Source organism: Anolis carolinensis, chromosome 4, assembly GCF_035594765.1.
Source record: "Anolis carolinensis isolate JA03-04 chromosome 4, rAnoCar3.1.pri, whole genome shotgun sequence".
Classification (NCBI taxonomy): Eukaryota; Metazoa; Chordata; class Lepidosauria; order Squamata; family Dactyloidae; genus Anolis; species Anolis carolinensis.
The window spans coordinates 225,062,807-225,085,360 of record NC_085844.1 but is presented as its reverse complement, the minus strand read 5'-3'; the positions used below and the strand labels follow the sequence as shown (position 1 = coordinate 225,085,360).

The window sequence follows — 22,554 nt, the reverse complement described above, 5'->3', positions numbered from 1 at the left end:
TGTTTCATTCAATATTTATCTATTCCTTTCTGGTTTTTTCCCTCTTCTTTCATGGCATACAACGGTTTGCAATAATTTAAAAAAGAAGCTTAGCTAAAAACCTGCTTAACAAAAGTTTAAAAAAATTAAGCAACAACTATCATTAAAAGCTCATGGGTTTTAACAGTTTAAACATAATAAAACATAATTAAACAATTTGGAAAGATTACTTTGTAGACTGCAATTCCAAGAATACCATCAGCACTGCCTCTGTTGGCTTAAAGTTCAAGCTCTGACTCTTTTTTACCTTGTGGAATTTGCACTGCAATTGTGGAGGGAAATTCCATCCAAAGGGCTAAAAGCCCGACAAGGAGACATGCCATCAAAGCCTTCATGGCTACCTCAAGAAACACATCTGTGTATCAACAACTGAACAAGCCTGGTTTTTAAAGGATGCATTCTAGGGATGACCTGCTAGGTCATAACATTGCTCCTCTTCAACAAATCAAATGTTAAGCATTTCTGATTTCAAAAACTGTATTGCCCCATCTTCACAGAATGAATGCCACATTGCAAGAACAGAAAGAATTACATTCCCAAGATGTGTGCACACCCAGCTTCCCATACAAAGATCATTGTGTTACACTCAAATTATAGCCATATGCCGTAACACATGAAGAAAACCAACCACCCCGGAATGACAACTGGGTGGAGCTTGCATCATACAAAGAGCAAAAATGAGCCACACCCAACTGCTTCCTTATTGCGGATTGGTGATGATAAATGGGAGCTCTTACGTGTGCCCACGACCCAGAGTCATCCGCAGAACAATAACGTACCACTCAGGTTTTCAGAACAAAGAAAATAAATACAGGAACTGTAGTAATCCCAAGAGATCAAAAGAACAGTGGTATTCATAATGGTCCCTCTGATTGCTTACAGAAGTCCACAGTCATAAACAGTCCTTTCTCAGTCCAGAAATCTGCTTCAGAGAAGAATACAGTCCTGGTTCTTCACCCTCTTTTATCAGCAGCAAACAGGCCTCAAAAATAGCAAGGCCTCTCTGAGTACACCATTCTCTTCTTCTGCAGTACTCTGTCAGCACTGAAAAAAACTTGTTCAAACTCGTTCTACAGCAACAGAACAGAAACAGTTTCAAATCAATTCCCAGGTATTTGCAGGCTCAACCAATCAGCTTCATGCACTTCATTTTCCAGTTAACATACATATAGCACAGTGTCTTTGCAAATCATGACTTCCTGACACTGAGAGCAGTAGGAAATAAATGATCAGGCCATAGCACCTTTTAAATGTTATACAGTAGAGTCTCGCTTATCCAACATAAATGGGCCGGCAGAACTTTGGATAAGTGAAAATGTTGGTTAATAAGGAGGGATTAAGGAAAAGCCTATTAATCATCAAATTACATTATGATTTTACTAATTAAGCACCAAAACATCGTGTTTTACAACAAATTGACAGAAAAGGCAGTTCAATACATGGTAACATTATGTAGTAATTACTGTATTTACGAATTTAGCACCAAAACATCGCAATGTATTGAAAACATTGACTACAAAAACATTGACTACTAAAAGGCAGACTGAGTTGGATAATACAGAATGTTGGATGAGCAAAGGCTGGATAAGTGAGAATCTACTGTAGTAATATTTGAGTACAATATTTCTGAATTAAAAATAACCTATGGAAATTTGAGAAAGGTGATGCAGATTTCATGCCTCAGATTGGAAATGTTACATTTTTGGACTACAAATACCCAAATGTTTCAGCCAGCACTGAACCTGGTCATGTTGGCCAGGGAATTCTGGAAGGTGTAGTCATAAAAGGATTAGTCTTGATCTCTAATTCAACCGCACACAAGAAAACTCTTCATGTGATTGGGAGCCATGCACAAAAAATCAGCATGAAAGTTTAATGGAGTTAAATTCAAATTGATAGCAGTTCATGAAAGCTGACAATGTGAAAGAAACCATAGCATGTTAAACTCTATCTAAAAAGTATGGAGAACATCTTTTTCATCTTTAAGGTCCTAATTGAAGAAAATCAAAATGAAATTGTTGCTAAACCCACCTTCCAGTGGCCAACCTGCTTGTGCGATTCAAAGGAAACCTCTTATGTACCACTGAACCAGAGAATCCAAACATTATTTCTTTCGACTACATGTTTCACCATTGTCCGGTAAGCATAGCTAGTGGTCAGGATATTTCTGGAAGTTGTAGTCCAAAAAAGTAATTTTTGCAGCCTTTCCTGAACACACACAGCTTCCCACTTCAGTCCTCTCCAGAACTCAGAAAAGTTACTTTTGGAATACAGATCACAGAATCCCATAGCCAGCACTAGCAAATCTGGGAAGTTTATTTCCAAAAGGTGTGCTTTCTAGTTCTTCCATTTCTCAAGGTCAGTGCTCGAGTGACAGAAATAATGATACAGGAGCCATTGTGTATGGCCCCATAAATTATTTGGAGATGTGGAGGGTAACACCTGAAGGGAGTTTTTATTACTTCAGTTTTGGGCCGCTTGGCTCTCCAGATGTTATTAGGCTCCAACTCCCATCCGTTCCAGACTATATGAACAGTGAACAAGGATGGTGGAAACTGTAGTTTAGCAGTATCCTCAGGTCTGTGCATTTCCGATATCTGAGTTTAACTGGGCTACTGCTATGCTCTTTATGCAGGGCCACCTTTGGAAGCTATATGGAACTGGAGTGTTGTGTGTGAGAGAGAGACTGTGTAATATCTGTCTAAAAATACCTGACCTGGTCTAGTTTCAGGGGTGAAAGAGTTAGGATAATACTGGAAAGGAGACCACCAGGAAAAACCACCAGAGTCTTCAGGTTGCAAGATGAAAACATCCTATTCAAACCTTGAAGACATATCAGAATTGACAACATTGGCCTGGATAAGCCAAGAGTCTGAATCAATATAATGCTATCAGATGTTAGAAATCTCTTCTTTACAAGTAATTGTTCTCCTGGAACAGGATTCTCCATATTCCAAAGAGTTTAAAATCTCCACAATATCAGATTGCCTTGTCCCAGTGGCATCTTTGGAAGGGCAAGAAGGATTCCCTGATATTTATGAAGCTATTTATGCATATACCTGTGGAAAATACATAGTCACTTTGAAAAAAAATGGATGATGATGGAGATAAAGGAGGAAAGAAGAACCACATTTGGCATAGAAATGACTCCTAATTTCTGCCATGTCCACTATCAAATTCCAAATGTTATATGGTGATATTTCTTTTAATGAAGGTGAAAACTAAAAAATAATTGCACAGAGAGCTTCAAAGATTATTGATTGGTTGCTAGTTGGTTGGTTGAGTGAGTGGATAATTAATTTAAAAGATTAATAAAGATATTTACTTAAGCAATTCCTATGTGGTTTAGAATAATGCTGGAATTACAATATCCCATAGAATAAGGCTTGAAGGACCTTTAAGTAACGTATTAATTGCAATCAGCCCTAATGGACAATTAGGTTTTTAATCGATTCAAAAAGCAGATAATTGTTTATGCTTAATGTATTGAAAAGTGTGCGGAGGTGTGTATGTCATAATCTAGATGTTTGGCACCACTACAAAGCAACTCCGCAGGATGGCATAAACAGCAGGGAGCCTCCCTTATAAATTATAGTAGTCAGTATTTGCTTACAGTAGAGGTATTTATACATTAAAATATGCATACTAAGGGAAACTGCAAACCAAAATAAAAGTGCATATTTGGCCTTTTTTCTTATTTAAAGACATAGTCTACATGGGAACTGGATGAAATGGGTTTATTAGTGAAAGCCTATTAAACTGATACTGATACATGGATTCATTTATGTTTACTTAAAAAATGAATCTGATACTTCAAATCTTCAAATCATACTTTATACCCTGGGATGTGTGGAGGATGCCTGCTGAGTATCTAGTGGAGAAAAGAAAGCACTTTCCACACACTCAGAGGCATTCTCACACTCTTTTTTAACATGGTTTCATCAGGTTTAACACTTACATGTTTGTGTTCAAGGATTTCCACCCCAAATCTTTTTTATTGTTCTTATTTTTGCCACCACTACACATAATGCCTTACTAAAATGTATATGGCTCTAGAAGCATTCGTACACGTTTCAAAAGGGAACAAGGGACAAAGAACAGATTGTTGCAAAATAGGCAAATGTTCATAAATGTTTATTCACACCATTCACTTTAGGTTTGAGTTTACTTTCTCTGTTTGTTCTTCTGTTAAAGCAGAAATGTAATTTATTTTCATTTTGTGCAATATATGAATTATTTCATTCAGGGATCCCAACAATATGCCTATACAACTTAGGCTCTCTGGATTTCTTCTCTTCTTCCCCTGAGTGAGACTGAGAGGTCAATGTGTGTGGCATGGTCAACCAACACTATCAATTCCACATTATGGGGATTTAATGGGCCGGGCTGTGGCGCAGCTGTTGAGCAGCTGCCTTAAATCACTCTGACCATGAGGTCATGAGTTCGAGGCCAGCCCGTGGCGGGGTGAGCACCCGTCAATTAAAAATAAAAAATAGCCCCTGCTCGTTGCTGACCTAGCAACCCGAAAGATAGTTGCATCTATCAAGTAGGAGATAAGGTACCACTAATAAAAGTGGGGAGGCAAGATTAACTAATTTACGACCTGGTATGAGGAAGTGCCGTCAGTGTGAATGATGAAGCAGCTGCTCCCCCCTGTGGCCAGAATCGAACATCCCCTCAGAAGAAAGTTAACTTGCCTCTGCGTGTGTGTCTCTCAGTCTCTGTTTGATGTGTTTATGGGCATTGAATGTTTGCCCTATGTGTGTTATAATGTGATCCGCCCTGAGTCCCCTTCGGGGTGAGAAGGGCGGAATATAAATACTGTAAATAAATAAGTAAATAAATAAATTAATGCTCTATTCAGTATTTCACCTGTGAAAACAAGGATTGTTCTGAATGTGGGTGAAAAGTCTATGCCTTTTCATAGTAGCCAGCTCCTTTCACAAGCTCTCATTCATCAACAGAGTCAAAAACTCCAATTGTCCCAAACCTTGGGGTACAGGAACAAGAAGTTGGGTAGGGGAACTAGTTTATTTCCCAGCATTTCCCAAGAGAGGAAATTTCAGCTAAATTTTATGAAGCAGGCCTCTCAGATCTCTCTGAAATGGAACTTAGGAAAATATCTTATTCTGAATTAGACTACCTAGCCATTTAGTCCAACATTGTCAACTTGGACTGGAAACTGCTGTCTGAGGTTTTGAGCAAGATTTTCCCCTAGGTCTCCCACCCAAGTACTAACTAAGCCTTTCGCTGCTTAACTTCCCAGACAGACAAAATTTTGCTAAGGACAAATCAGGGTTGTTTCTGTTAAACACAGTCATGCTTCTATGAATTCTTCTACACATGCATATGTATTTGTGGTGACACATCCTGTATATATTTATTTGGGAACATATTGTGCTGAGTTCAGGAGAACCTCAAGCTATTTGACACAGACTTCATCAGCAATTGTATTAAAAGAAAAAGAAGGGACCATCAGGGATTCTATAGTTTTCCTAACTTGACAGAGGATTAGATTAAGTGAGCTTTTGAGGTTTCTCAGAACAAAATTGAACTTCAAAAGTTAAAGGCATATGTAGCTGCAAAATCGTTTGGCTCTGGGTTTTTGTTTTCTGCTGTCAAATTCATATAGACCAATTCATGTTACTTTCTTGAAATTGTGAAATTTCTTTTGAGTCATTACAGAGACACCCTCCAGCTACTGCAATTGGATTGTAACTGCCACATCAAAAGTATAATACTAGAGAAATTTTTGGTCCTTCAAATGTTGTTATGACACATAACATCCATGAGTCCAATTATTAGGGACAGCAGCAGGTGAACATTTGGAGGAGCAAAAAGAGAACGTCAGGCAGAGTATCTTTTTTAAGGTACTATCATAGCTAAACCAGTAGTTACCATTCATGTTCATTGGGGATTTACTTATCTATATAACCAGAAAGTCCACCAATAGATTTTCATTTTTATAACATGGCAATACAACTTCAAATGGCTGTCTGCAAAAGCATTTTCAGAAGAATGTAGGAAAGCTTGTGTTTTTGCATGAAAAATAATTTACAATAGATGACTCCATAAGAAAGCAGTTAGGTCCATTTCAGACTACAAAAATGCCAATATAAGTCCAGCAATGTTGTGTGATGGGCAGCATTCTTTTCCATTGATGGACTGTCCCTTTAGTGTCCTAGGATGCTAAAAAAGAACAGTGTGATGAGTTTTTAAATCAGTGTCATTTTCTTCAACAGGACTAATATGAATAGGATTGCAGTCTTGGGGACTGAAAAGGCTACATTTTGTACCAGATGGATAAAATATATAAAAAAGAGAGTTATTTTTAAAAGTAACTATTTGGGCACACTCTCAGGTGTAGTTTCCAATGCACTTGTTTACGCATTTCTCAGATTCTCTAAGGACAGCAAAAGGAAAACAGCATCAAATGCTCTGATTATTCTCATATTGTCTGTTTCTACTGCAGTCCAGACACTTTCATTTATTTCTAGAATGCTTTACAAAGGAACAAAGATAGGACAGGGGATGAAAGTCAATGAGAGGGATGAAAGACAAGCCAACGGACACCTCTGTCCACCAGCATTTTCCTATCCCTCCCTGCTTTCCTTTCCTGAGGCAACTGCCTCACTTTGCCTCAAGGCAGGATGAGCACTGATCGGTAAGAATATGTGTGTGTAGTGCCAAACCTAATGCCATTGGATAACATGCCTCTTTATTCTGGCCCTTTGAGAATTGTGCTTTATCTCATTCTTTGGCCACCACACAGTGCAATTGGGAGGGACAAGAAGTAGGCTACGATTCCCCAGGTTCCAAATGAGTCATTATTTTCCAAGGTCCTCTAGTGGGGGAAAAAGACATAAGCAAGTAAGAAATTTTCAGCAAGTTTATTTCTCAGGATAAAAAATTACATATAATAAAAACATGTTTGTTTAAAAGTATGACAATCCTGCTTTCCTTGCAGAAAGATACATATACACACACACATACACACAAACAAACACAAACATACATACATATAGAGCTTTTTTTCAGAATGATTTGGGGAAATGGGGATAATGACGAATTATTGTCAAAGACAAGGTGGGGAGATAATACCAGTCAGAAATGTTCCAGATTAATTTTTGGATCGTCTTTTTTTAAGTTAAATTATATTTCCTTTTTTAAAAGCAAGCATTAATATGCAACCAAGGTGGAAAGGATGAGACAAAGAATTCCCAGGCACTGCTTTCCACAGGAGGAAGAACAGGAAGGGTGTTTGTCTGTTGCTATATAGTCTTATATTTCTGAATGTTAGAAGGTACTTCTTCCTCTTCTTTTCAGAGTTGGTCTAAAAAATGAATTTAGCAAGGAAAGGAGCATGGCCTCTCTTTACTAATGAAGCTGTTTTGATGCAGAAACTTCTTGACTTTGCTGCAAAGCCCAGGAAACAATCCATGAATGTTGACCAATCTTAATCATTTTTTGCAAATATTTCATATTCTACTTCCTGATCCTTCTCTGAGATGTCCATCTGTTGGGGCCGAACCAGTTTTGCCACAACTTGGCCCAACCATCCATCTCAAGCAAAGGTGAAAAATACATACATATGTATATATGTTCCAATGTTCTGACTAAAAGGGTCTTCTTAAGTTAAAAAAAGGAAGGAAAAGGGGACTGTTTTCACTTCCTCAGATGAACCTGTAATAAAAGAGTAGACAACCATTTACAACAGGTCTAGAGATGCCAAAGATGAACTAAAGGATGTGTCCATGCCCAAAATGTAGGATGCTTGTCTGGGTGATCATTTTTTGCTGGCAATCTGGTTTTCTAGCTGGTCGAGTCTAGCAGTCATCTGACCAAGTGGTTATGTTAAGGAAGCAATGGATTAGATAGTGTGAACAGTCATTTAATTCTGAAGCAAAAAGGAACATCTGGATACTAAGAATTCCTTGCCCTCCTTTTGGATTTCCTTTCCCTTTAGTGTTAAAAGCTGAGAATAAGGATATTCTTGCCTTAAAAAATTAATATGTAACTATCTATGACAGTCTTTTTAGTTCTATAGCACAATACCTGATAAATGCATATAAACAGTCAGTGAGGGAATGAGACCAGAATGCCATGTATGTAAAATGGTATATGCAGAAAGTATTTCTGGAAGGCTATAAGCATTAAATAAATTTTGCATCTTTTCAAGTGTTAGAAGGTTTTATCCACTGAGTGGGATAGCGAATCTGCTCTGGATTTCACTTTAAATAAAAAAGAGCTAACCAAGGTGTTGAGCCAATTTGGGGACTAACATTCATGGCCACATTGTTTTGGAATCCACCAACTGCTGCTGATCTTTCTTGGCTTCTCATAGGGTACACTGAACTCTCAAAGAGCCTTATGTGTCCCACAATATCCTCCCTTTAAAAAATTAAATAAATGCTCTCCAGGGGCCATTTTGGGAAGGGCAGCTAACACGTTTAAGGCATAAGACTCCTCCCTCTCACAATCTGAAGTAACGTCTGGTGAATTTTTGGTGGGGAAAAGGATTGTTTCTGAGCCTAAAATAGACCAAGTGGGCTCACAATGTACTAAACTTGCTTCCAAGCACCCCCGCCTCCTCAAAAGCATAGGAGGGGCCTTTTGGCAATGAAAAGTGTAGAGCAAGAAAATATGTGTTTCCAGACCAAATATCAGGGGAACAGGAAGGCTTGGAGCAAGAACTGGATGTTATAGTAGTCAATATGGGATGAAAAATTCAACTGATAATTTAGGCATCTGGGTGAAGAAAATCTCAGGCTGAAAAGGGAGAGTGTCTGGAAGGATTTAGCAGGGTTTATGATACTGCACTTTGGGGCACCAAGAAACACAATTGGCCCAATGGCCACACTTTGCCCACCCCTGCTGTATATACTGGACCACATTTGATGGCAGAATGTATTTGGACTACCAGTCCCAACAACTCTGAAGCAGCATGGCAAACTCCATTTCTTTCTTGAAAATCCTGCTTGACCATGCATTAGAATTTACTCTTGGATGGACAGCATATGTTCTGCAACACTTGTGAAATTGTAAACATTTCTCTCCAAAGCCAAAAGTTGAAACCATAGCAAGCAAGATCTTTGTTTAGTTTGGCTACTATGCTTTATGAAGATTACAGCAAAAGGATATTTTTATCAGTGAGATCTTCCAGAATTGCAAGAGTGTTTGTCTGGAACTGTACAAGAGCCTCACATTCACAAGGGTTACGGAATTCAGTTTCTCCTTTGCCCTCCTCTGGAAAACAAATAAACACAAAAATGCATTAGAAACATAATTTGATATTGTCTAAGCAGACTCAGCATCACTGGAGGGCTCAAACATCATAGGGGAATCTTTTTGAACTGAACTGATAAGACTATTTTCCTTGCATTGATTCCAGTCTAATACTCAAGAGAAGTTACTTAATTAAAGGCAACTGAAATATGAGATGTAATTAGGATATTTTGTTGGTGTGATTAAAAAATGTCTAGAGGCTCCAGTTATGATCTGGAAGAAGTCAGAAAATGATTATTTGCTTGGCACGGCCTTCTACGTGACATTAATTGAGACACTGCAGCTGAAAAGTCCACAATTCATACACTGATTCAGAGTGAAATTGAGAAACAGCCTTTGCACACAAATACAACCTGAATACTCAGAGATGGGGAGGATGATGGTAATAATAATAAATCTTACTGGGATCTGCATGCATATTCTGAAAATACATCACATAGTCCTAAACGCTTGGGAAGTGTTTGACTTGTGATTTTGTGATATGAAATCCAGCATATCTATCTTGTTTGCTGTGTCATACTATGTCGTTGTGTCAATAATAATAATAATAATAATAATAATAATAATAATAATAATAATAATAATAACCTGCATCTGGTAGTAATTTATGTCTCACCAGTGCAAGGCAGGATCTCATGCTATAAATATATATGACTGATGAAACATACCTGCACCATTAGACTTTTTTAAAAAAGATAACTGATAAAGATGGTAGAGATTCCACTAGTCTATATAACCAAACCACTGCAAAACAGTTGTCATAAAAATGAAAATGAGCAAGACTAATTTTAGTTCTAAATAATTTGAATGCTGAGTGTCATCTGAAGTAGAATACTGAAACAAATGCAGCATGAACCATTAACTATTCAATCAGCTTTACTGGGACATGTCTGGGAAAGGTAATCTTTTGGACTATAATTTCCAGAATTCCCCATTCAGCATGGCCCCAAGCTCCCTGGAAAGGTTACTTGTGTTAATCAAATGATGGCATTATTTTAGTACATCTCAAATTCCACAATCGCTTACCAGGACAGATGTTGATTTTGAGATTTTCAACTATATTAGTCATGGTATTGAAATCTGCTGAATATGAAAAGTGCTTATCCACTGGTTCAGATGCAATTTCTCTCAGTTCTGACTCAACAGCTTTACCGACACCAACAGCAAACATGATAATCCCTGTAGACCCAAAAAGAGAACGTGTAAAAGTTTAGAATACAAGTAATTCAGTTGATTAGCACTCCGATCAGTTATTTGAACCTTGCTCTCCACTGCTATGGGATGGATAGTGGAGGTAGAGAGACATTTTGACTGTACATCTTAGATATAGATGTCAAGCACAGATAGGATAGCAGTAAAGACAGCAGAGTGGAAATCATGCTACCTACTAGATTGGTGGACAACTAAACAAATGTGGGAACCAGTTTTCCACTTGACTTTGCACAAACTGCAATGTTCTCCCCAACTAGAGAGAGAGAGAGTAAGATCAACTGAGACAACTGAGTCAGTGCTGGAAACCAGATGTGACACCTTGAAGACATATGTCGGAGGAATTTGATCTGCAGTTCTGCCATGAATGGACCTGATCCATGATTTCCAGAATAATATACAATTCAGAATATAACTGCCTTCAGATTTTACTGTTTTCCAAAATTTGTGACACAATTTGTAACTTACTTCATTATGTCTCAAAGATTACACATTTTAGGCTTAGAAATACATATATTTAGAGAAAATATGAAAGGTTCACCATGTTTGTTGTTGCATGCCTTCAAATAATTTGCAATTTACAGTGACCCTGAAACGAAGCTGTCATGATGTCTTCTAGGCAAGGTTTGTTCAGAGAGGGACTGCCTTCCTTTCAAGCTGAGTGAATTTGACTTCTCCAAAGTCACCCAGTAGATATCTATGGATGAGTGTAGATTCGATTCCTGGATTCCAGAACTGATGTCCAGCACCTACAACACTCAATCATGCTGGCTCTTCTTAGCTTTGCTTCAAAACTAGAATATTTTGTTTAAATTCCCAGCATATTCACTCTGATCAAATACACACACCCAACACTTAAAATACAGTATATGTAAAATACTAAACACATAACTCCATTCCATTGTAGGAAATGCTTTTCAGCATCAAGAAAAACTTTTTAAAATCCTATATTATTTCCTATTCAGGGTGGGAGTTTATACAAGGTGACACTAAAGAAATTATAAAGATTGCCTGGTCCTTTTCCTTGCACTACTTACATTATAAAGATCAGGTTTGGATCTGTAGTCAGAAAGAAGTGGACTCGGTGGTTTTTTCTATCTGCCCATCTCGCTTCAAAGAACTTCAGAGACTCTAATTAACAAATGGACAACACCCAAACTAAAAAGCCATTCAGAGTTCATTTTAATCTGAAAAGGCATGATTTTCCTAACACACCCATCAAAGGCCATATGTTTGATTCAGATCACTCAAGGAAGAATTAAGTAGTATACTCCCTTATCTGCCTTGGGCTCATATGTGTGATGTGTAAACTCTAGCTTCACAGAAAGTGTACTGTTCAAACTCACTGTCTATTAAGGTTGTCTATAAAAGCTGGGCAGGACTTCTCTTGCCCTCCCTTTAAGACTGTCTGTAAGAAACCTTTAACCTTCACCAATTTTTTGTGTCCCCAATGTTGAGCAAAAGAGACCTCAATTGGGGTCGGGACCCACAGTTTAAGAAGCAGTGCTTTACTGTGAGTCTATGGTTAACTTCCTAAAATCATGAAGACATTTCTAAAAAAAAATACCTCTCTAGGAATCTCTAGGTCTTCCAATGTAGAAAGTAACTGTAGAATCATGCTTCCAGACTGCTTTTAAAACCCGCTTTGGTGCAGATTTGAGTCCACCCCACTCCACCCCCTTCAAAATACAGGCTTTCCCAGTGGGAGGGGGATGTCTACATGTCATCCCTATAACAATTGGGATGGCATACAGACACCCCCAAACCTGCCAAAACGACCCTAAAAAGTTAAAAAAAAAAGTAACTGGCCACCATTATCTTCCTCCTCACATCCTCCACCACCCCCCCCCCCCCCGGTCTCCCAATATGGCATTTCCTTGTGCCAGGAGGGTGCCAGGAGGAAGATAATGGGGGCCAGGTTGTTTTTGTTTTGTTTGTTTTTTTACTTTGTGGTTTTGGACTTGTTTGGGGTTTGGGGGGAGGTTTTAAGTTTGGGGGTGGATGCCCTCTCGGTTTTTCAGGTTCCTGAGTCCCGAAAAACTGAGATGGCTGTGTGGATTGGGCCTGGGGATCACGTGACGTAGTCCCCAGGAACAATCCACACAGGGCCTACATCTGGTACGATCCGGATCTTAACAGGTGTTTAATTAATTTGGTTTACTGAAGGCATTATTTGGATGCCTCTGGTAAAACCACGACACATCTCGCTTTTAAGGCCTGTCTGGATGGGCCCTTAGAAGATATCCTCTAATATAAAAACACTATTTTCTTTATTCATGGTTTTTCACTTTCATGGGGGTCTTATGCCTCTAGTCCAGGAGTCCTCAAACTTTTAAAGTCGAGGGCCAGTTCACAGTCCCCCAGAAAAAAACATGAAGATTACTATGCACACTACACATACCTTATTTATAGTGCAAAAAATGAAAGAACAATACAATATTTAAAATGAAGAATCTGGAGTAATAGTCCAACATCGAGATCACTAGGCACATTGTAATCCATAAAATGCAAGCGATGAGAAATATTTAATGTCTTAAGAGTATGAAAGGGAGAAACGTGCCAAGAGGAAGGCTCATCGAGCCAACCCTGACCGGGACTGCCTTCCACTTGGAAACCAATGTCCTCACTGTGGAAGAACATGCAGGTCAAGAATAGGGTTCCACAGTCACCAATGTATCCACCGCCAGGACACTACACCTGGAAAACAATCATATTCAGACAACAAGGGATCACCTAATATAACTTAGCTACAAGATTTTTTTTATCATTTTAAACATATTATTTATATTAATTTCAGCACTTGCAAATTACAGACAAATTCAGTTAATGACCAAGGATCCACTCTGTCATCAGTTCTTGCCCAGGATAGACTGCTGCAATGTGCTCTATGTGAGATTGCCTTTGAAGACTGTTCAGAAGCTTCAAATAGTTGAACGAAAGGCAGCCAAGGGAGCACACAACTCCCATGTTGCGTCAGCTCCACTGGCTGCCAGTTAGCTACCAAGAACAATTCAAAGTGCTGGCTTTGACCTATAAATCCCTAAATGGCCCTGGCCTTGTTTACCTATCCGAACGTATCTCCCTCTATGAACCACTGCGGAGATTAAGATCTTCCGGGGAGGCCCTGCTCTCGGTCCTGCCACCGTCACAGGCGTGATTGGCGGGGACGAGAGACAGGGCCTTCTCAGTGATTGCCCCTTGGCTATGGAACTCCCTCCCTGGCGAGATTAGATCAGCCCCCTCCCTCCTGTCCTTCAGAAGGATGATAAAAGACTTGGTTGTGGGACCAGCCTTTGGGGCAGTGCAATAATGGCAGCAATAGGAAATTTCACCCTGCTGACCGGATATGGTACGCCTGACTTGTGATGGTTTTAAATAATGGTTTTAATGTGAAGATAACTGATTTCAGTGTTTATATATATATATATATATATATATATAGTTTATTTTATATTCCGGCATTGATTGTTTGCCGTATATATGTTGTGCTCTGCCCTGAGTCCCCTTTGGAGTGAGAAGGGTGGAATATAAATGTTTTAAATAAATAAATAAATTTTTAAACTGCACTTTGATGAGAAAATATGATTACATGTAATAGGAATAAACACATTATAAACTGAGTTCAGCTGAGTCTATGCAAGCAATGCCCTAGCCCCTAAGAAATTAATTAGGATATCAAGGAAGGGCAGAGTGAAGGAATCATGGAATGGAGAATTCAGAATCAAGTAAAGTATAGCTTCATTTATATTGTGGGTCTACTTTAGTCTTTTATTCCTATCACTGGGAAGAACAATACTAGAATGTCTCAATTCAAATGACTGAACTATATTTGGGGAAAAACCCCCAGCTTGAATGAGAAGGAAGATTTCCAGGCATATCACTGGCAAACTTTTCCAAACCCCTTTTCTTTTGGATTTAACTACAAAACCCTAGCTGTAAAACATTCGCTTTGCCTCTTGAAGTTCAGTAACTGGCTAGAAAGGAAAACAGCAGCCTTAGTTTTCCTAGGCATGGTAATTTGAAACTCCTATGCATTTTCCCTTTGGCAATAACAGCAGGAAACCAGAGAGTTTGCTAATTAGCCACAAATTCCTGACACTGCCCAGAAACATAGACACAGATTTGGCTGGAATGCTCCAGCAAGCTCCTGGTTTGCCTGCCAATGCTGGGGGAGGCTGTTTTGGCCAAGCTGCCCTGGCCAAGCCATGAAAAGTAGACACTGCCATCCCAGACAGTCTGCCTACACAATGGCTCAGATCCTATCTACCCCACAGAGCTCCAACTGGGTTAAACAGTCATAGCCTCACCTTGGGACACATCTAATGTTACAATGAAGAAAGAAGGGATTTGTAACTGAACTCTCAACACTATCAAAAAAACTGCAACTCCCAGGAAATCTATGACAGTTCTACAAAAATATAAAATCTCTATACCCATATAATTATATTAGTATCTATATATCCATACAGCTTTTTTTTTAATTACAACTTCTTGAATATAAATATTGTAGTTCAATAAAGTGAATTTTCCAAACTCTGCCATTATTATTGTCAAGAGTAAGAGGATCTAGGCCAGATCAGATTTCTTGAAAGAGAAAATGCAACAGAAATAAGAAAGCATATATTCATGGCAGAGCACACATTTTATGTGTGTATGTGCCTTTAGGTCACTTGCTGACTTATGCCAATAAATTTCATAGGATTTCCTTAGGCAAGGAACACTCGGAAATTGATTTGGCAGTTCCTTTATCTGAAATAAAGTCTTCAAGCACCTGGAGTTTATCTGCAGTCTTCCATTCATGTGTTAACCAGGGCTGACCATGCCTGGCTTCCAAAATCAGGTGCAGATACGGTTCAATCTTTTCCATGTACAGCACAGAAGTACCTAAGTATCAGATTTTGTGAAAGAGTCCTGACAGTCAGTGCCATCAAGAGTAGATATAATAATATTATATCAGAAGCCGCCTTGAGTCCGCATGCAGAGAAAGGCAAAGTAGAAAAATTCTAAATAATAAATGAATAAATCAGTGGTTCCCTACATCATCCAGGATCACTGGCTGTGCTGACAGTCACCACTTTTCTAGGATGATACACTCCATTAGAACAATAAATAACTACCACAGTTTATACTCCCCATGAAGACCTAGGCTGCATTCCTGTGCCTAAACAGTATCCAGAGGACTCCTTATTTGTGATGACTTGTGAATCTCTGGGAGGGAATAAAGACTGGGGGTGGACATTATGGGGAGGGAATCAGGAGGCGGGTGTGGGAGGGGGAAGGCAACCAAACCCATATAGGTCCTTTTTAACTTGTGGAATTGTGCAATATAATAATTCTAATTTGGCCAGCACCTTAAACATTCTGACTCAGACACTATGCCAGCCCTGTTGGCTTGTTGCAAACTGCCTTTTTATGTTTAATGTTTTAACTGTTTACTAATATTAGATCTATTAGTAAATATGTCCTAAATGTTTTATTTATATATTTAAATTTCTAATTTTGATATTTTTGAGTTGTTCTGTAAGTACACATGATGATGTTTATTTTATTGTTTATGATTTGATCTGTTTGTTATGTTTTCACATGTATGTTTCGCATTGAATTTTGCCCTTATTATATTGCAAAGCGCTTTGAGTCTCCCCAGGGATGAGAAAAGCGGTATATAAATGCAGTAATTAAATAATAATAATAAATAATGAATTGAATTAGTTCCATAGTAAAGATCATAGCACAATTCAGTTAAGGTCAACAAAGTTAAATATGGACTCGGTAACCCCATTCTTATCAGCATGAGTACTGTAAACTAATGTCTAGATCTAAACTGGTCAAAGTACTGCTCTCCAAATGTTTTTAGACCACAGCTCTCAGAGTCCCTAGCCATTGGAAATTCTGGCAAGGAATTCTGCAAGCTGCAGTTCAGTACAGTCCAATAGCATCTGGACTTTGACCATTCCATAACTAGATCATACCTGAGGAACATATGGACCTCAAATTCCCATCATCTTTCAGATGGCAGTTGCAACTTTCAGCGGCAGAATCCTTGATGGTAGCAGATAACTGAAAGGTCAATCCAAGAACATCAAGAGGACCATGCTTCCCACCACTGATGTAAGCAAACTGACAAATGTAATATATTGTGCATGCTTCAGGATCTGATCAGGCAGTACCAGTCAAAGAAATTCGGACAGATGTTCATGTGCAGAAGTATGTGGGAAATACATTTTGGTCAACACAGGGATGTATCAGACCATTGTCATATGTTCCAGTCATATCCTCACCTGCTTCCTTTGATCTTCTGGCCCACTCTGAAATGTCATCCTGAGAGCGTCCATCAGTAAAGACAAGGCCGATCCTTGGCACATTCTGGGAAAGAGGTCGGGCACCTTCTGCTTCAGTGAAGCTGTGTTCCAACATGTGCTTCAGAGCCAAGCCAGTCATGGTGCCCTTCTCCATATACTGCACCCTCTGCACTGCCTTCTTGAGATCTGCTGCAGTTGTGAATTTGTTGAGAGGGAACTCTGTGCGCACTCGGCTGGAGTACTGAACCAGCCCCACCCGCGTGCCATGAGGGGACACATCCAGGAAGTCCACGATCTGGTTCACAAACTGCTTTACCAGCTCAAAGTTCTGAGGCCGGACACTTTTGGAGCCATCAATCACCAGAACCAAATCTATGTGCCCTGCTTTGCATTCTATAGCCCAAGAAGAAAAGAGAAGCAAAAACAAGGACATTATGGATATTGAGCAAGCAGCCTCTAATTTCCAGTGGCTAGAAGTGTTATTTTCTGGACTACAACTCAAAGAAATTTCCACCATGGTCAAACTGTCTGGGGAATTCCTACGAGATGTAGTCAGATAACTAAAACGCCCAAACTTTGTTTATTCCTGAAAGGTTCTTGATAGTCTAAAGTTGGCCCTCTGTATGACTACTGCCCAAGATCTACAAGAAACGATGACAATATTGGTGGTGATAGTTTCATGAAATGCCTTGGTTGTGAAGACTTTCAGGAGATAGCAGGAGCTACCTGCTATTCCATACCAGACCCAGTCCTTGATACTCACTGTTACATGTCTTCTTATCTGCCTGTAGCTGCTGACCCTCTGGACAAACACAGTGATAAGAGCCTGAGGTGCTGACACATTTAAATTCACATCCATGCTCTATGCTATTGCAAAGGTCACTGGCTGAAACACAAACCATGAGAAAGATTTCAGAGATCTACTGGAGATATCATCTTGTGCTAGTCAGAGAATTCATAACTGTAGACAACAACGAAAATGACTTAGGTTTCTCATAAGAAAGAGAATAAGAACATTCTAATCTTCAAATTATTTTTTAAAATTTATAAATGACCAACTCATGCTACCCATCTGAAATGACCAATTTCTATGCTATGGATGGTGATAGAAGCACAAACCAGTATCACCTGTTCAGAATAGGTGCTGCTGGTGATTATCTAATCTGAAAGACTTTTATTCTAAGTATCTTGTTGGTGGTGGAGTTGCTGCAAAAAAAGGAGGCCATTTCTCATACTAAAAATGAGAAATGCAATATTGAAAAAAACAAAGCATCATAGAAAAAGAATAGCATACCTACTATATTCATAAAATCCTAAATGAAGTTTGAAACAGAAAGCTTATGACACAACTCCAAAAATGTTTAATAATAATAATAATAATAATAATAATAATAATAATAATAATAATAATCGTATTTCTTACCCGCCTCTGCCCATGGCTCAAGGCAGGCCACAGCACAGTTAAAACACACAAATACTATATTAAAAATCTACAGACACACAGTAAAATTGAGTTAATAAAAGATACTGATTAAAACATTTCTGTAAAATACACATTAATCACTCTTACATAAAACCCACACCATTCTCTGGAGACTCTGGTAAGGGAAGCACAGTGGGTTAAACCACTAGCTGCAGGAAAGCTGTCGACCGGAGGGTAGGCAGTTCAAAGCCATGAGTCAGGGTGAGCGCCTGACTGTCAGTTCTAGCTTCTGCCAACCTAGCAATTCAAAATCATGCAATGCAAGTAGATCAATGGGTACCGCCTCAGTGGGAAGGTAAAAGTGTAGATATGCAAAACATGCCGGCAACACGATCAGAGAAAACAGGCCCCTCGCATGGAAAATGGAGCAAGAGCACCTCCCCATGGCCGGAGTTGAGCATTGCCTACAGATGCCGGAGATGAAAAAGGGGATAGACCTTTACCTTTGTCTATGTACTGTATGTTGTGTAAAAAAGGCATTGAATGTTTGCCTTATTTGTGTTCTGTAATCTGCTCTGAATCTCTCCGGGGAGATAGAGTGAAATATAAATGGAGTGTACTGTTATTATTATCAAGAGAAGGGAGGACTGAAGCCTTGTTCATGAGAGTCTAATTCCATAGAACATTATTACATTTTGGTATTTGTGGTTAAAGTACACACACTTTACCAATTTTGTTTTTTCCCCTAACACTTTGTACAAAGTTGTCAGGAACCTCTTTTATGCTTACTTGAATTTACAAGAGATTCCTGACATTTCATAGGTTTACATTGAAACATGAACATTAACAGGGAATTAAATTCTATTCTTCCCTTAATTTTTAGTATCCATGTAAAGAGATTGGACTGGTTCTAAGTGTATATGCATCATTTCTGCATATACAATCAGCCCTCCACATTTATGAGTTTAACTTTTGCAAATTTGATTATTCATAGATATGACTAATGCATGGCAGGGGGTTGGACTGGATGGCCCTTGTGGTCTCTTCCAATTCTATGTTCTAGGAATCCCTAGGTCCCTCGGTGCTACTCCCAACATCTGTGATTCCCAACCCTCTGGAAGTTGATTATAGAGTCACAGTAGATTATCTAGGGCAGTCACGGGCAAACTATGGCCTTCCAAGTGTTTTGGACTTCAACTCCCACAATTCCTAACAGCCAGGGGCTCTCCAGGGATTTATAGATCCTCCAGCAGAAACTGACTATAGTGTCATGCTAAAGGACCTAAAGATTCCTAGAGAGGTGTTATCCTAGATTTAAAAATATAAGGCTTTTTTAATTCATGGTTTTCCCACTTTTACAGGGCTCCCCTGCCCCTAACTCCTGTGAAAATAGATAACCTACGGTATTGTCTTGTGACACAGCCTTACATGTGAAAACTTACCCTGACAAGACTTCCCATCAGCTTGCAGGGTATAGCCATCATGACAGCGGCAATAGTGTCCATTCAGGATATTAACACACTCGTGCTGGCAGCTATGATTGCCATAACTGCAAAAATTGATCACTGAAAGAAAGTAACACAAAGAAATATTTTGAAAAAATTATGTTCAGCAGGAAACCACTCTGTCTAAGAGAGATACATTTTCAATGCCCATTGATCAGAATGGCAAGGAAGATATTCTTTCATCCCATAATTTTTTCCTACTGAGAATGCCTACTCCACAACTGTCATCTGCTCAAAGTTGCAATTACAGGAAAATAGAGGTTCCTTACTGCTGCATGTCTTCTTGTCCTGGTTGAGCTGATAGCCTGTTCGGCAACGGCAAGTGTAGGAACCATGATTGTTCACACATTGGTGCTCGCAGCCATGTCTCCCATCTGCACAGGCATCAATGACTGCAAAAAGAACAGGGAATAAATAATTTGGTTTATCACATTAGGATGAGTAGGTACATCTTCTACAATCTTATGTTAATACTGAAAATAGAAACCCCAAGCCTGGGGCTTGGAAATCTTACTTTCTTCAACTATCCACATCCACAAGTCAGTATGGCTATTGGCTGAAAGATTTGAGGAATAGCTGTTTGAGAAAGCCATTTTTCAAAGCTCTGCTCAAGCATGACTAATTATATTGGCAGAAAGCCACAGCTAACTTAAATCTCTGTAAGGTTTATACAAAGTAAAGTATGATTAGACTCAATTGCCAACATGAGTGGGCAGACAGTACATCTGGGTCTGTTGCTGGATATCTTGGAAACCTATAGTTGATTGGCATGGATGTCTGCCTCCTAAATTATTAACAATGGTTGTTGTGTATCTTCAAGTCTCTTCCACCTTATGGTGACCTTAAGGTGCTTCTATCATGGGTCTTCTTGGCAAGATATGTTCAGAGGTGTTTGTCTTAGGCCTCCTCTGAGGTTGAGAGTGTGTGACTTGCCAAAGGTCACCTAGTGAGTTTCCATGACTGAGTGGGGATTAGAACCCTGGTCTCCAGAGTTGTAGTGAACTACACCATGCTAGCCTTCTTATAAGCAATTGTTGTTCTTCAATCACCCAGTCGTTTCTGACTATTCGTGACCTCATGGACCAGTCCATGCCAGAGCTCCCTGTTGGCCATTGCCGCCCCCAATTCCTTCAAAGTCAAGCCAGTCTCTTCAAGGATACCATCCATCCATCTTACCCTTCGTTGGCCTCTCTTCCTTTTTCCTTCCATTTTCCCCAGTATCATGATCTTTTCCAAGCTTTCCTGTCTTATTAGCAAAAGCAGGAAGTAAAATGCCTGCACACCACCCTAAGTTATAGTAACGATCTGTAAAGTGTAAATTATAGTAATTTCTGTGTGGTAAGGTTGAGAGTTGCAAATTCTTGATCTCAGAATTCCATAATTCGAATAGTCTTTTTTTGTATTAGGTACTGTTTTTTATATGTTATGATTCCAGTAAAAACAAATGTAGATTCCAGAATACTGAAATCTGCCACAACTTTCCTATTCTTTGTATACATTTCTGGGTTTACTTTCCCCTTAGCACTAATCTCTTTGCAAGTATTTTTTAAGGTATTCTGTATGACAGTTCCAACCCACAGATGCTGAACAAATAAAAACCAATTAAGTCAAAACAAAGATTTAAAAATATAACACAATTAAAATATTCTTTAAAATCTCCTAAAGGCAGCCTACTAACGATTCAGTTTTAAAACAATTAATAGCAAAGTATTAAATTCTTTACACATTGGGACATGTTCTGCCATATCCTGATTATAGAAATGCTTTATTATTGAATTTTATGACTTCTTTCCTTTTCAACACTTATAAAATCAATTTTGTCTACTGTGTAATTAGGATGATTAAGCTAAATTTAGAACAAAAAGGAGGGCTTATCTGTTGTATTTTATATCCCACCTTTTGTTCAATACTGAGATCCATGACAGTTTATACAATATCAGAACCAAAACAGATTAAAAACATACAAAATATTACTAAAATATTTTAAAAAACATTATTTTAAAAAGCAAATAATTCATCTATAGAATTGAAGGCATTTATAAATTTATTAAAAGACAAAGATAAAAAAAACAACAACCAAATAATGTGAAAACCCTCTTGCTGTGGATTTCTCTAGAATTGCAAAGTTTTTGCTTGTCAGTGGAAGGACAGCAAAGGGAGAGAGTCCCTAGCCCATATTCATGCTGTATCTTAAATTTGTAATTTTGTTAGTCTTACTGGAGCATGTCTTTCCATCTGCATTCAGCTTGAATCCCATTTTACATTGACAATAGAAAGACCCTGGAATACTGACACAAGTATGCTGGCAACCGTGGTCCATTTCTGTGCACATATCAACACCTGAAAAATATAAAATGGCAAACTATAACTCATACATGCCCATATGAATGAGAAAAAAGCATAAACATGAACATGAAAACAAACAAAATACATTATAACCTGTTTTTGTTGATCTACGTCCAACAAAATAGCAAGATACTATCATATTTTTGGGTAAGATGTCCACCATTTCAATAGGATTTCCATATCCATGTGAGGACTAGGTGCTCCTGGATTGAACTCTATTTTTAGAACTGCATGTAGCAATTTGGAAAGGGCACTTATTCTTTTTCAAATATAATTTTCTTTCTAGAATTGCAATCTGGAAACAAAGGCTCCTAAAATCTTGCAACAAACCCAGAACCAAGATGCTGTAGCACTGATTACTGCTTGCCTTTGATACCACCAAGAAGACTTTCAGAACAACTCTCCTTCAGAGGTTATTCCTCCATGGAGTCACACAGCACGTGGCAAA

General features: G+C 38.7%; 2 protein-coding genes across 3 annotated transcripts in view; both read right to left on the bottom strand.

Moving 5' to 3' along the window:
- The window catches only part of LOC107982814 (waprin-Enh1-like), a 38,995-nt gene extending 32,215 nt beyond the window's left edge, over nt 1-6,780 (bottom strand). Inside the window, exon 1 of the mRNA XM_062979781.1 lies at nt 287-6,780. Within this exon, the coding sequence (XP_062835851.1) occupies nt 287-374 (88 nt within the window). The 5' untranslated portion in view covers nt 375-6,780. The remainder of the gene's footprint in view (nt 1-286) is intronic.
- A 134-nt stretch (nt 6,781-6,914) lies between these two features.
- The window catches only part of matn4 (matrilin 4), a 49,579-nt gene continuing 33,939 nt past the window's right edge, over nt 6,915-22,554 (bottom strand). For both annotated transcript variants that reach the window (XM_016993431.2, XM_062978877.1), the window contains 8 exons: nt 21,978-22,100; nt 20,030-20,152; nt 19,698-19,820; nt 17,596-17,718; nt 16,812-17,225; nt 10,351-10,503; nt 9,181-9,285; nt 6,915-7,884 (listed from right to left, as the gene is read on the bottom strand). In XM_016993431.2, coding sequence (XP_016848920.2) covers nt 7,826-7,884; nt 9,181-9,285; nt 10,351-10,503; nt 16,812-17,225; nt 17,596-17,718; nt 19,698-19,820; nt 20,030-20,152; nt 21,978-22,100 — 1,223 coding nt within the window. In that variant the 3' untranslated portion in view covers nt 6,915-7,825. The remainder of the gene's footprint in view (nt 7,885-9,180; nt 9,286-10,350; nt 10,504-16,811; nt 17,226-17,595; nt 17,719-19,697; nt 19,821-20,029; nt 20,153-21,977; nt 22,101-22,554) is intronic.